This window comes from Diuraphis noxia, unplaced genomic scaffold (genome assembly GCF_037042655.1).
Source record: "Diuraphis noxia isolate RWA-SAM2 unplaced genomic scaffold, SU_Dnox_SAM2 contig0005, whole genome shotgun sequence".
In the NCBI taxonomy this organism is placed as follows: Eukaryota; Metazoa; Arthropoda; class Insecta; order Hemiptera; family Aphididae; genus Diuraphis; species Diuraphis noxia.
In genome coordinates, this window is record NW_028301715.1 from 20,646,549 (window position 1) to 20,663,196 (window position 16,648).

A 16,648-nucleotide genomic window follows, 5' to 3' on the forward strand; every position below is an offset into this window, starting at 1 on the left:
CATTTACCGATTTTTATGCCGAATTAATTTAATTCAATCAGTATATAATATATATATTATATATATATATATGAATATATTATATATTACATAATTATAGTTTATAACACATAATTATATTATATAATATATGAATATATAATATATATTCAATCAGTTTTTTATGTTAATTTGCGAATATCATACAATGAAATAATAATACTGTACATTTAACCGGGATTTAACTTATTTCACGACGCGGAAGAATTCGAAAGCAGATCCCGTGGCGTCATCGGTTCAACCCTGAAAAAAAAGATACAAATATTATTTAAAATTTTTATTTTGCTAAGTGTCAATTATAAGATGTAGCGATGATATATTACAATTACATATATTTTATTATAAAAAAGAATTCAATTTAATATTTAATATATGATTTATTCTGTTCTCAGAAAATAGGAACTAAATTTGGACATTGCATTTTAATTCACTTTTTTAAGATAGAAAACCTTATAGTTGGTAATTTCACATATGCTACTTGAAATTATTGAACCTACTAAAAGTTCTAACTCTACCTGAGTGACACTAAGAAAGTTTTTTTTGCTGATCTACCAAATGATATGTTTTGTACAGAAATATTCCAAGTGGAAAAAATGTATAACCATCTTTTAACCACTAAAATATATATAATTACGTAAATATTATTTGTTTTTACCAATAATGTTAAAACAAAAATTATAAGATTTATCAGTAGTTGAAGTTAAGAAGCACATTTTTCATCAAAACATTTGCTTAATACGAGTTTTGATAGTATTTCTAAAATCACATATTTTATTTTTTATTTGAGTTTTAAATAAATGTGTAATTTTTAATCGTAAAAAAATAATAGTTGTGATAATAAACATAGAAACCCAAATCAATGCCTAACTTACTCCATAGTTCATTGAGATGATTAACATAGTATTTACACAAATATTAAAACATAATATTGTTGAAACCAAAAAGTTAGTGTATTACAATAATATATAATAAAATGAACTAAAATTTAAATTTAAAAAAACTTTCCTATTATATTTGTTTGATTATTTATATATTATAGGAAGTATATATACATATATAACCATTATCTGTAAATTTCTGGTAACTATAACTTTTCCATCACTTGAAACTAAACACACAGAAATTACCATTTATCAAACAAACATTTTAACCTGATGAAATGTAAACAACGCTTGTTGGTCATTCAACTAATTATGACTAAGAACAATGATAAAACTTTAAAGAGTGAGCACTTACCAACTTGAAATATATAACGTTGATAAAAGGAATCGTGAAATATTGTTTAAGTAAAAAATTTCTGCTTTTTAGAATTTAAGAAGTATTATCGTTTTACAGGCCAAATGACTAAAAACAATCGTTCACCTAAGTGGTTTCAATTATTTTTAAGCCAATCAATTTTTAAGATTTATAACAGTTCATTAAACTAATGTAATGTAATTTGGATAAAAATCATAGATCTTAAACTAGTATAATATTTTATTTATCATTATTTTTTAATTTAATCAAAATGTAATTTTTTTTTGGTTTATGGTGACAACGATATTCAACTTTAATTTAAACGACTATTAGAACTATTAAGTCTAAAACTCTTCTCACTAACTCGTGTTCAACAATCCGAATTTTTTAATATCACGTAAGTTGAATTCTGCACCCTTTAGCTTATGCTATACAGTATACAACATCGAGATCAAAATAATCCAACATATACCACATCTGGTCAATTTTAAAAATTCTTGCTTAAATACTATGATGTTAATGAGTCGTAAACATTTCGTTTGTACATTGATCCACTAACTCTGATAGTCGACATAAAATCAAACGACCACCAATATACGTTTAGAGCAAAGAAGTTCTTTTAAGTTTTTGAAAAACAAGAATTACCTTTGAAATAGGTTTTCGTTTTTGAAGTGGCCAAAAATGTCAATTTCGCAAAAACGATAAAAAAATACGTCATTCTGTCAATATAAATGTTAATTTTAAAGCAGTCAGTTGAAAATCTAAAAGCATCTGAAATAACAAATACATTTCATTGTTTAACATTAAGCACATAAATATACATTTATTCAAAAAATAAAATGGATTCTATACTTTTATTTATATTTTTGTAACAATATCATGCATTAGAATTTATTTATATATTATCATAATATATTATAATTATTTTTAGCACTAATACATTAAGTGACATGCATTCAGAACTTTATTTACCAACACATTTTTACTCTTCATGTATTAATTATGTTTTGCTATTATGTTTTAAGATAAATATTTAATGCCACATCTTACTCTTAAAATATAACATATGAACAGTCATGGGGGATTCAAAATCAAAACTCATTTCCCATTTTCCAGTTATTAATTCCTCCCCGATCCCTTTCCTCGTTCTTTGATGATTTTGAAGCTCTAATATCCACTCTCATTTCCTATATTACTTTATATTTTATTAAGCAATGTCTTTATATTTTCTTAACAATAACTTCAACTCGACATCAATTAAATGTATTATTATTTTTATAAAATACAATTGCATTAGATAATATATCACATTCCTATTATATTTGTTTTATTAAAATGCTTCGAATTTATTTGTATCCTAATCAAAACAAACAGACTATCTACAATTCCTTCTTGATCTTTGTTCTTTGCGAGTAAAAGTTAACAATGAAAAATCCTTATACCTACGTCGTTTTTCACCTTACGTAAAGATCTCTGTCAAACAGTATTTCTAACTTAATCCTAGTTTTATCCAGTGTAAATATCCCTGAACTCTGCAGCAGTAGTGGTAAAATGAGAAAATGACTCCGAACATAATTTACCGTGACCACTGTAGACCTCAACGATATCTCGAGTTTCAACTTGACCAAAGGCTCGCCTTGAAACTTCGGATTAAAAAATAACAGCAATCTCATCAACTTATGTAATACGATAAAAATAAAATATAATTATATATTACATAGTATAGTCAATTAAGAAAATCATACTAGGAAAAAAAATGTTGAATTATTTTAAATTTATTAATTTTATTTAACTTTCATAATTTAAAAGAAACATATATGTCCAATAAAAATTATCCATCGTTGATAATAAAAACAATTTCAACTTTTTCAGCATTTTGGTTATATATTGTATTGTTATAATAATAAACTAATAACAAAGATCTGCTGTGGTTTTCTACACAGTTCAGTGAATTTTTCCTCTAGAGATTATCTTTTACAAAAAAAAAAAAAAAAAAAAAACATGAAAAATATTATAACGTATCTATAACGAAAACACTTGAAAATAATATGCTTTCGAGGGAGAAATTGGATAATATGATCATCAAATTTGTGAAAAAAAAAAAACAAGAAAATCATTCTGCTGAGTAGGTATAGTAGGTGGTCTGGTGTATTATATTATATGGATGAGATGGATTGAGGTGCGAAATTATAAAAAATTCAAACCCTAAAAAATTCGCGGTGCTCAAACGGGAGTTTATTTCTCACACTTTTGATGGGAATGAACCATACTCATTGGTTAGCGTACAGCCAATTAATTTGAAGCCTGGTCACCACATAATGACTTTGTATTACATATGATAGTTATAAACAGCAAAAAAACAAACTACCGTGGAACGTACATTTCTATATGGTGAAACAAAGTAAAACAAAAAAAAAAATAGAAACACAATTATTATTGTTGCAATACAATGTCATTATATATGGCACTTTGTGGTGTGATGGGCGAACTCCTCGCACCGGTGTAAACGGTGTTTCCTGTACGATATAACAGGATAAAGAGAGAAGGAGAAAAAGAGAGAGAGAGTGAATCCTTTCCTATTCTTTATACTTTACCTATGCGCCGACTGTATACGCGCCAGTCGGATAGACGCCCTGCCCTGCCACCTCCACCATCTGGTAAGGTGGAATAGCTCACCGAGTCGCTCTGTTTGTGGCTCGTAACGGTGGTTGGGCGGATTTTGTCAAAGGGTCGCTGCAGTGCTCATACATTGTACTGTATTGCTACTGCTGCAGCACCAAGTCGAGACGTGTGCCTATATCGTCATTGAGTGGGTCATTCCATACAATGGACATTATGTGCTGGTATAAAATATAAAGCTTACAATAATTAGTCTATGTGTTTTTAAAATAGCATTGTGAATAGAAAAGAACAATATGTTAAAGGGTCTCAAGTGCCTACTTAATTTTTTTTTTCTAATTACCTACAGCATATAACTACTAAAATCATTATTTTTCATTTGAATTTCGTCAAAATAAAACTTTTAATGTCCTTCAAAAAAAGTAGTCATAAGTATTTTTGATATTTTAAAATGTTTCAAAGAAAGTAATAACAACATTTTATAGGTTTGTGTTGATCATTCAGAAAATACAATTTATCAACAAATAAAAGAAATTCAAAGATATAAAATGTCTAAATAACTTAAAATTAGTTTATACTCTGATATTTAATAATATAGTTAGGTAATCGCAAGTTTTAAAACTCTGTGATTATTTTTTTTTTGTATTTCAACAATATAACAACTAACAACGTTTGAGGAACATAGTTTGAGTATCTATCTAATTTCGTAAATATAAAGTTTAAGCACAAATAAAAATAATATTTCTTAAATTTTGGATGTTTTAGTAGGTGAAGTAAAATATTATGTGTTTTAAATTGGATAAACTTTATAAACCTGCGTGGCTGCGTATGACCTTTGTTTTAATTCACTGTCTTTTGTATCCAATAAAAAATTGTTTTTTAATTTATTCAAAGGAAGCGGTGAAAACGTTAGGGTTTTGTAGAAACACAAATATTTTAAACACTTATTTATTTCAAATGCACGAACGAAATTTATTATTAAAATCCTACTATATTTGACTCCATAGACACTAAAATGGACAAAACAACCTTTGTAATATACATTTGAAACTAAAGTATAATTCGTTTATTATTAAAAAAAAAATGTCTACACTAACTCGGATTTTTAAATATTTCATAAGATATTAATATGTTCAACTTGAGACTTTGAGAGTTATACATATAACTGCGAGGGGGGATATTAGGTATAACTCCTAGTATTTTACTTCATTAGGTTTCATTCATAAACCAACATTACTACTTCAGTTTTTACCTTAACAAGATTATCAATCTTTATCATGATCAAAGATCAGTTATTATTATTACTATATGCCCTATACAAATATACGCAAACATAACACATTTATGTTTCATTAAAATATACAATTATGATAACGTTTTTGATGGTCGTCTGAAATTTAAACTTATTATTTTATTATCAATTTATTTGTGGCCGCAAAATGTATAAAAGAGCTTACAAAAATTCAATATTACTTAATGTGTGATAATACCTAGTGCGTTATTAAATACTCTAATTATACTTAATGTTTAAAAAACCCGTAATCATAATTTTTTTTTACATTCAATTTAAATTAATATTAACAATTGATATTGTTAAGTGGCTTCCGCTATAGATTTCCAATAAACAATGATTTATCTTATATTATAGTATCATGCTATAGCAATATATTTTAATGATCTATTATTATTATACAAATTAAGGAATATAAATTAGTATATAAGTCAAAAAATAATTAATTCTGGAAAATTATGATCTTTGTTTTAACAAAACCTAAATGTTTTACATTATAACTGTTTCTAAGTTCAAGTAAATTTTAAATATTAAATATGAAGATTATTAATGATTTATAAATAAAAATCGATATCAGTATAAAATATTGAAGCGTAGTGCTTACTTTTGTAATTGATGGCACATTAACAATGTTTAAAAATTAAAAATTAAAAAGAAAAAACTACAATCAAAAAGCCAAATTTAAAATTAAAAACATTAATAATAGTCATGAATGCAACTAGTGAAACAACAATTATTTGTTTATAATTTAATCAGGCATATGGATATGACATGGGAAATTGATTCACTTTACCTATAGGTACTCTTCAAAATCCATTTCAATGTTTCTAGCCATTTTATTTTTCTTAGCACCACATAATATAAGTAGCTCCTCTTTCGATTAATATCACTATACATAAACTTTAAAAATTCAAATGGAAGCCTATACTTTTTTGCTATCATAATGTAAAGGATTTTTTAAAATATATTTTAGTGGATGAACAACATTAATTAATGCAAAACTCTATGCTTGAGAGCTATTCAAAATTTTTAGAAATTGCATTTTTAATTTTTAACCACATGACGCGCGCCAACAGGTAGCATATTATAATGGTGTTATCACTTATCGTTATCATACGATTCGCATCGTCTCTTCCGCGAACCCGTATCAGAATAAAATTAATTATAACTTGTTTGTCGCCGTTTATCCCCAAATACTAAATATTTATGCGGGAGTGGCAGGGTTGACGTGGGGTACTCAATAAACCCAGCCGTAATAATGTTTCGGATCTCTGTTTAAAAAAAAAAAATTCTTAAATCCATATTATGTATTGCAAATTATGTTTTCCTTAAAAAAACTCCTAGTCTTTAATACGTCTTCATTAGACTTAATTGACAGTAATAAATAAACTAATAATAGTTTTCCTCGTCATTTGAAAATTGAAAATCGCAATAGATCAAAATCTATAAAATTAAAAAATATTTTATGCTGCTGTTAATAATTTATTAAAATAACTGCATGCAAGAATATTCCACCAGAAGTAATAAAAGAAGCCAGTATAAATAATACTGTTATTACTATACTGTTATAGTTTTTCCATATGAAAATTAACTCATGATAGACTAATGACTATTACAAACACCTACCAAATTAACTTTATTTATCATATTATTTATTATTCGGTAGTTACTATAAATTAATTTGCTAACCCAATTTTGTTTACAAAAAAATTTTCAAAAACAAACAGAAATATTTGGCCAACAAATAAAAATCATATACTATTTGTTTTATCTCTCCTGTTAAATTTGTTTTTGTACTTGCAAAATTTCATTCCTTTACTTCTGTGGTATCAACAAAATAAAAAAATGGTAATTCATTTCTAAAGACTGCAGAAGATCACATTTTTAATAAAAATTGAATGATTAAACTTTGCGTAAAACATAACGTTAAATGATGCTATAAAATCAGACAATGTTTGCAAAAATATAACCATTTCACAGCATAAAGATTTTATATTACCAAATATTAAAATCTCAATAATAATAATAAATAGGTCTTGGATCCTGTAAAGTTTACTATTATTTATTGTCATTTAACAATATTTACATTGTACTTATTCCATAAATTTTTTAGTTGTATAACTGAAGTTGTTAGGTTTATTTATATGACATTATTTTTATTTTTCAAATTTACTCAATATAATTAATTTTGTTTTTCAACTTAAAATGTATGTATAATTTTTGAAGGGAAATTGGAAAAATTGATTTAATTACCCATTGTTCATTTTATTTGATACATACATTTTAAACTTAAAATTGTTTTTATACAATATAAGTATGTATATACATAATCTTTTCAGATACTGTAACAAATTATAATATGAATTTTAAATGTATACTTTGTAAAATTTGGTATAATCCAAACCCCAAGAAATAAAAATGAAACAATATAAATAATCTGGTACATCTACATTCGATTTTAAACATTTTATACACTTTATTTTATTTTATCCCCTAATGAACATTATTGAATTTTGATTTGGACTGCCGTCAAATATTATTTTATTATAATTACATTTACACCACTGACTAAAAATAGGTATAATATAATAGTATGTACTTACAAATATTCAGAAACCTTTATAATTACAAGATTTAAATAAGTATGTATATAAGCTACAATATTTCAATAACAATTAGTTTATACACCTGATATTTTACATCTAATATTGCTAAGTTGATAACTATTGTGAACACTAGGAAATATTTTAATTTATAATAGTATATGTAGTTTTGACAGTTAAAAAATTAAAAATTTATGCTTGCTAATATTACTGAAAATACTTAAATATTAGTTAGACAATAAGATTACACATAGTTTTGTATTTTCTAAAAGGAATTAGTTAGGTAGTTAAAATTGAAATTTAAGAATAATATTAAATTTTGAAAGTTTTTTCAATGCAAAGTGAAATTCACTAGATAGGCTTAGTAATTAGTATTTATATCAGTGGGTATTCTAACTTTATATGAAGGTATATAAAGACATTTTGGTATAATTGCAGTTTTGCAACCACGCGATTTTTTCAAATTTTTTTTATTCGAAACATATGCATTTCAACGAGTTAAGAACAATGATGCAAAAATAAAATTGCGCAACCCGTTATTTTGGAAGTTACAGCCTTCCAAAGTTTTCGATTTTAGTTTTAAACGCATGCGCGCAACGACAGCGTACTTACTGCATTGCCGCGCGGAAGTCTTTGAGTTTATACTAAACAAATATTAGTAATATAAAATATAAATACTTATGATAGGGTTAGGATGTTTATGACCTTAAAAATACTTATGCATGCAAATATGCACGGTAAATATCAAAATATGCCCTTTAAAAAAATTAAACAAGTCATTTTAAAATTTTATTTCTAATCCAAAATGTATTTTAAATTGTTTTATAACTTCAAACTTAAATACAAACATATGAAAATATGATATTTTGAAATTAAAAACATATAGGTACTTACAGTGAATTCGACACACTATCGCAATCATCGGTCGTAAACTTGATTAATAAACGTAGAGTCAAAGTTAAGATAAGTATAAGTAATAAAGATAAGTTAATTATATACTACGGGTTTCATATTTTCTCATTTTCGTTAAATGTGAAACCGACTGTGCCTACCTATGGGTTTGTATTGAAGTCATTTTTTGGCGAAATATGCATTTATTTATTATTTTTTGGCTAAATGTGCATTTATTCATAAAAATCCCTAAATATGCAAAAATATGCAAAATAAAATTGAATGCATCTGATTCTATGTCACACAAAACGAATTTATAACTTGGTCTGCAATGTGCACGACTAAAAGAAAAAATATGCAAAAGTCATAAATTTAATATCCTAACCCTAGTAATTACCCTGTGACCTACTCGAGGTGGTGTTGCATATTTTCGATTTGCGGAGCGGAGCGACGGTGCCAAGGAGCGTAGCGACGAGTGCCGCAAAACGTGCGATCACTGTTCATACTACGACATAATTTTGATTAGCTATAACTAGGTAAATCGACGTTTTAAAAATGATAGTGCCAAAAATATATATAAATATACTTGTGTAACAGATATTCCCAGTTACGTGATAACTAGGCGGATAACTATTATTATTAAAAGAACATCAAAAGATATTAAGATAAAAATTGTAGGTCATAAACCCGTACTTATCTAATGTTTCGGTCGGGCTTGAAAATCATCGTAATTGCCACTCGGCAGTATGCGGTCTGCATTATTTGTGAAACATATGTCTTAATCTTTTAAATATTTTTGAACTTTTCTCGTGCAAAACAAATGGGCCCGTTAGTATCGAAGTACTTAGAAAAACTTCAAGAGTGGAATCTAATAAGTAAAAATAATGCATTAAAGTGTAACGAAGGGCATATTCTTCGTTTATGTCCCTTGAATAGTGCTATCTATGGATTTGTATGGCGATGTTGAGAAAAAAAAACAAAAGGTCTTCGAGATGCAAATTTTTTCAATCGATTCGCAAACACTTTTTTTTTAAATCTCATCTGTCCCTTTTTCAAATAGTGGCATTTTCTTATTTGTGGCTTAAAAATGTTTCTCTATCTTTTATAATGGAGCAAATCTCTGTTTCGGAAAATACTGCAGTATAGATTGGGCAGCTTTTCACAGAGAAGTCGTTTTTGATTGTATGATTATACGTCACGAGAAGTTTTGTAAAATGAAAATGATTTAAATATTTTGAATTTTTTATGAGATACATACAAATTATACCCTTAACTTATGTAATAAACAGTACAACAATTTAAAAATTTTCAAATATTAACTATAAAAGGTGGAATAGGCTAAATAGACGAGTCGAAATTTGGTCGACGTAAATACCATAGTGGCCATCGAGTAGAAGGCCAGTGGATTTTTGGTGAAATTGAGCGGGAATCTGGGCTTTGTTTTCTTGTTCCTGTTGAACGCCGTGACAAGACCACATTGTTGTCATTAATTAAAGACTGGATTTTGCCGGGCACGTGTATAATTAGTGATTGTTGGAAGGTAATACAATTACTTAAACCTAAACAAACAAATTTAAATTAAAAACTAAAAAAAAATTAAATTTTCCATTTTTTTATTGCCAACATTTTAGGCTTATGGATTGTTTAGAAGAGGAAGGTTTCCGACACCTGACATTGAATCACTCGAATCAATTTGTCAATCCAGATACAGGCACACACACCAACAATGTCGAAGGCATGTGGCGCCATGCGAAGCCTCACTGTCACAGTACTGGCGCAAAAAAAATATTATGGTGGTTACATGGCAAAATTTATGTTTATTAAGCGTTGTCGTTATAAAAAGTTGGACGTATTGACAGAATTTTTTAAGTGCGCTGGTCAACTTACGACCCACTCTTGATGAATGACCACTCTAATTATGAAGACAATAATGAGTCTGATGAGAGTAGTTTTGTTACAGACGATGAATAAAATTATATTATGTAAAAAAAAAAATAATAATAACAGTTTAATAATATGCATTTTAAAAGTATTTAATTAGTTTAAAAAAAAAATTAAATTCAAAAAATTCAAAATTTAGGAATTTTCGAATTTCAAATTGTTATAACTCAAAAACTAAGTGTTAGCGCAATTTTTTTTTGGCACCATCATTTTTAAAACGTCGATTTACCTAGGTTTCGAAAAAAAAATTTGAAAAAAATCACATGGTACCTAGCTAAACTGCAATTTTAATGTATTCACATGAAAATCAATTAGGTACATATTTATAAATTAGTATAAAAAAAGTTTTTGCAAAAATGTAGTATAAACCTTGGCAAATAATTAGTAATTGCATATATTTTAGAACCTTTTGAAACGTGTTCAACACCTGTCATTCAGATAATTTCTTATTCTCTACTTACATACAAATCCGAGCCCTAGTTTTAACCTTAATAATATATGACATAAATTCAGACGCACAGTAATAATTTTAGCATAACAAAAACAGTTTAACACGCATTACACATACATTCAAATCATGGAACATCTAACTCCAAACTTCCAAAATTGAATTTCTGACAAATTTATCTTGTCTCTTGAGCTTGAATAATTCAGCAGTTGTGCATTTCAGCATTTGTGCATGATGATATTATTATTATTATTATTACCTTATTAGTAAATAGGTTAGTTAATATACCTATTATTTATGGGTTTGAATGTGATAGACTATAGTCACTGATAGTGATATAGAAAATGGTATAAGGCCTGGTATAAAACTATTTTATGTTCGTGGTATAACTGTATAAGACTATGATAGTATTAATATCATTATGAAGGTAAAACGGTAAACATACTACAAACATTAAAATGTATTATTAGAATTGCGGATAACATACAACAGGTATATTATAATCTCTTGTACCTACTGGTGCGCGGAAACATTATGACGTGATAACTGATAAGCGAATCATTAGCTTAGCTACCTGTCAGCGCGCGTCGTGTGGTTAATAATTAAAAATGCAATTTCTAAAAAATTTTATAGCTCTCAAGCATAGAGTTTTGCATTAATTAATGTTGTTCATTCACTAAAATGTGTTTTAAAAAATCCTTTACATTATGATTGCAAAAAAGTATAGGCTTCCATTTGAATTTTTAAAGTTAACCTCTCAAAACCCCCATAAAATTTTGTAAACATTTATTAAATTGTGAAATCATAATAGATGTTTTTAAATAAAAAAAACTTTTGTATCATACATTTTTCACTATTTTGAATATTTATATGATAAAATGGCTGTAACATAAATTTTGAATCACCCTGTATATTATGTGGATCAACAACACTATATATAGGTACTAAAAAAAATGTGTTTTATTGATATCTACTGGTTGACTGTCCGGTACAGATTCCCCAGGGTATCATCCATATGAAACTATGACAGTAAAAAAAGGATAATAATATCTGATTCGTTGAATTCTGAAAAAATGTATAACTTGAGAAAAATATAAACAGAAACCGATCATAGGTATATTATTCTAAACAAAAAACAATAAAAAAAATCAGTATATCTGATTTCATTGCTGGTGTTATTGATTTTTTTTTACGAATAATTGGTTATTTATTATGTTTTGTTGACATTTATATAGTTGTTTTCAAATAAAAATACCAAAAAAAAAAAACTATACCCATGGCTTGAATTACAGATAACTACAACTTATATTGAGTTTTCACGCTCGAAATAATCTCCAACTGCAAGGTTTAATGGTTAACGAGTGGGTGGTATATAACTAAAAAAAATCGAGAAAAGCATATTAACCCATTAATTACAAACATAATTTACAATAAGCATACTGGGTAAAAATAATATCACAATGCAAGAATATGGTAAACGATTTAATAAAAAATCTATGATAGGTTGTATTTCAATAGCTGGTACATAATTTCTTATTTTTACATTCAAGCTAATAGTTTAATCTTTTCTAGTCTGGAATTTGTACAATACCAGAAGTAGTTGTATTCAAACGAATGGTGTAGGTGCGGTGTAGTTTTTAAAATATTTCAACAATTCGTATTTCGTATTATAGCTAAGAGGTATAATATGGATATTGGATAGTTGACATTACACTACACACATGCATTTTTATTGTACGCAAATACTCATATTAATGTAAAATGTACATGTATTGGATGTATATATACACTGAATATATACGACCTGAAATGTGCCTAGATTTTTATCCGAATTGAAAACCAATACATTTACCAAAGGTGGGCAAGTTAATGAAAATAATTAACTCAAGTTAAGTTAAGTTAAGAGGACACAAGATCGATAAGTTAAAAGTTAACAGTTAACACATTATAAATTTAACTCGATAAGTTAAAAGTTAATATGGAAAAAAAAATTAACTTAACTCAGTTTAAAAAAAGTTAATCTATTTTTTTTTAATTATTAAGTAAATCACATAAAGAGTTAATGTGTCTTTCTAGTTTCTAATTTATAAATTATAAATCAATTTGATTATGACAAAGTACGATTACGAACAACGAACAACGTAAGGGACTGGTCGATGCATGCGCACTATAATTCATAATATTGTATTATTGTCTACAGACTACAAGTATAGACCAGCATAATATTATCAATTATAAATAAATATACACTATTTACTTTAAACGATAATTTAGTTTTCAAGTTATTTTTAGAACTTTGTTTCCGATTTTCAGAATCTGGTGGTCAGCTGTATTTTTCTTATCGATAATAAATTTAAAATTATTGTTATTACTTATTTGTACTGCAAATAAAATTATATTATACTCAAAATTATGTTATCAAGAAAAAGTATAGAAATGTTTGTGTTATTATATTATTGGATTATCTTTATTTTATACTGATGAAGTAATATTTACGTATAAACGAAAAATTTCAAAATGATTTTAACTTATTGGTTTTATTTTAAAATCAACTGATAAAAGCTAAGTTATTTCAACTGTAAATTAAACTAGTTAAGTTCATAAGTTAATTAGAAAACAAACTAACTAGTTAAGTTAAAAAGTTAAAAAAAAATTAACTTTTTAACTTAACTTTAACTTTTTAACTAGTTAATGCCCACCTTTGACATTTACTATTATTATTTTTTATATAGAAACATCGTCATAAAAGAGTATGACGTTAAATTCATTAGTCATTAGTATTTCATATCATTAGAACAAGTATGTTATAAATAATAACTTATTAATTAGGTATTATTTACTCTGAAACCCACAAAATTACTCACAACTCAACCTACCACACAACTTCGCATACAATTCATAGATTTATTAGACTGATATTATAATCATTATTCTTGTGCTAATATCATAACAGCTGTGGCGTATAAAACTTCCGATGTCTAATTTGAAAGACAGTATAGTGAGATAAACTGAATGAAAATGTAGAAAACTAAAAAATTTAGCAAGGACATGGCAATAATGATGACGACCATGACGTATACGGTATAACTGTAGAAAATATCTTTGTCAACACAGAAATGTCACCTTAACAAATGGTACTTGTCCTTTCATTACCTATCTATTCCTCTCCGTTCTCGTCCATTCTTGATGTAATGGCGTTACTGCTGCAGATGCGACCCTAAATGGCAAAATATAAAGATTTTCTTAAAGGAAAGTGCATAACTGCAAACTACAGTAGGATATTTTTGACATAACCTACACACCAAAATTAATATTATGGTGTAGATAACTCCAGGTTGTAGATAATGCAAAAAAAAAATACACACCATTTAAACAATAATAATATTATTAAAACTATTTAATAATATAGTTTTCAATTATTGTTTGTTTTCAGTTTGTTTTCCGATCTAAGAACAATGTCAGGTACAGCATTAATGTACATGCTGGCAAATATGTTTTTAACGCAATTGTTTTATGTTGTTGGAGTCGGAGGAGTTCAGGTAATACATTTTACGGTTGTTAACTGATAATACGTAACTTTATAACGATTAAAATAACAATATTAATAAACAGTTCAAATTTAAACATCAACATAATATTTCGTGAGTTTGTAACCTATCATAAATCGATCAAAACAACATACATATTTTTATTTAAAGGAATTTAATCCATAGATATAGGTATTTTATTATTGTTTTCTATATTTTTAAAATTGTCGACAATAAAACATTTTAAACAAAATAAATTATTTAATAAGGTTTTCACTTTTTTGATTTCGTAAAATCTAGTTAAACTTGATTAAAAAAGTTAACTGCTTTGAGTACATTTCATCCAACCTTCAATAACGCTACACAGGGAAGTCGACACTTGAAGTTTTTTAGAGCTAGATTAATTTTATTGTGAGTTTAATTTCATACTCAAAAACCTTGCTGTAAATTATAGAAAAAAACTGTATTCAAGTGGCGCGCTACTTTTTCATTTTACATTTGTACATTTTTCCCGGAACGTAGTCGAGTAGTAAAAGATATTCTCCATTATAACGAATTTAATTTTATTGTAATTTATGTATATTACCAGGAAGATAATCTCTGTTTGTGCCTGGCGTTTGGAATACACTACCTCCGCCTGGCCATTATCAGCTGGCTGTGTGTGATGACGTACGATATGTTGATAACGTTCCGCAACAATGTGAATCTTAACCCACGACCGGAGCCGGTAAATGTGCTAATTTCAAGATTCGTCAAGTATAGTTTATTCGCTTGGGGCGTACCCTCATTGTCGGTGATAGCAGCTAGCGTGATGAGAGTAACAGTGAATCACCAGTACGTCGACAACCTCAACCCATACAACTGTTGGTCAGTACACAATACACATATTAACATATACTAAATAATATATTATTTTATAATTTAAAATATTTCAATAACGAAAAGTAGAAATTTTCCTTCCCGAAATGTTGTGAGCAGGTAGGAAACCAGGAAATGTTTCATTTTACATCCAATTGATACTTTCCAGTTTGAAAAAATGTATAAAACATTTTCGCATTTACCATAATTTTGCTCAACAAAGCCTAAATAGTAAAAATTATATCTTAATATTATCATTAAAAATATACTATAATTTTTATTGTTCATGTCTAGTGTTAAATAACTATTATTTTCAAACCATTTTAAAATATTATTGATAAAGGCACCCTTGGTACAGCTTTATAATATATATGTATTATACAAGTGTCCCTCGAGGATTTACCCATTACGATATCTCTCTAAATAATGGAGATATCAAAATTCTGGTTTTATAATAAGTCTCACAGGGACATAGAGTAATATTACTCTATGCACAGGGATAAGAACTACAGCTATTTCATATCTAAATTTATTTTAATATTTTGATAAAAAAGTTAAAAATATATTTTTTATTTAATTATTTCCGAAAAATTTCACTAAAGGCATTTTGTAGTTTATTTTTTTGAAAACATTGATGTTTTATTTAGTTTCGGGAAAAATTGTGAATTTTTTAATACCGTAGTGTTATCAAACATATGTGCGACCCACCGCGACATCACGCGCGTTCTCGTGTAGGACCAGCCGAACGTTTTCAATGTACCTAGTGATTAATATCATATTTTATTTCTTCAAAACTAAAAAAAAAGTCAGGAAATTGACGAAAATAAATTTTGTAACGTCAATATATTTAAAAAAATAAACTCTACAATATGGCCCATTAATTTTTTTAGAAATAATTAAATAAAAAAATATATTTTTCAAATTTTTCAGCAAAAATTAAAATATATTTAAAATGAAATAATTGTAGTTCTTATCCTTGTGAGTCTTATAACAAAACCAGAATTTTCATGTCTCCATTATTTCGTAAGATATCGCGATGGGTAAATCCTTACGGGACACCAGTTAGTATAGGTTAGGACGGTTAGGTTATACTTGTAACTAACTAATTCAAATAGATTTACTGCTGAATAGAATATAGATGTGTTAGGGTGAGTACATAATATTCATAGACCTTATACTGAGTATAAGATCTATG

At 27.0% G+C, this 16,648-nt stretch overlaps 1 protein-coding gene across 1 annotated transcript in view; it reads left to right on the forward strand.

Moving 5' to 3' along the window:
* LOC107162032 (adhesion G protein-coupled receptor E3-like) overlaps nt 1–16,648 on the forward strand; it is a 158,440-nt gene that overhangs the window by 133,210 nt on the left and 8,582 nt on the right. The window contains exons 2-3 of the mRNA XM_089229182.1: nt 14,502–14,607; nt 15,185–15,462. Of these exons, the coding sequence (XP_089085308.1) occupies nt 14,502–14,607; nt 15,185–15,462 (384 nt within the window). The remainder of the gene's footprint in view (nt 1–14,501; nt 14,608–15,184; nt 15,463–16,648) is intronic.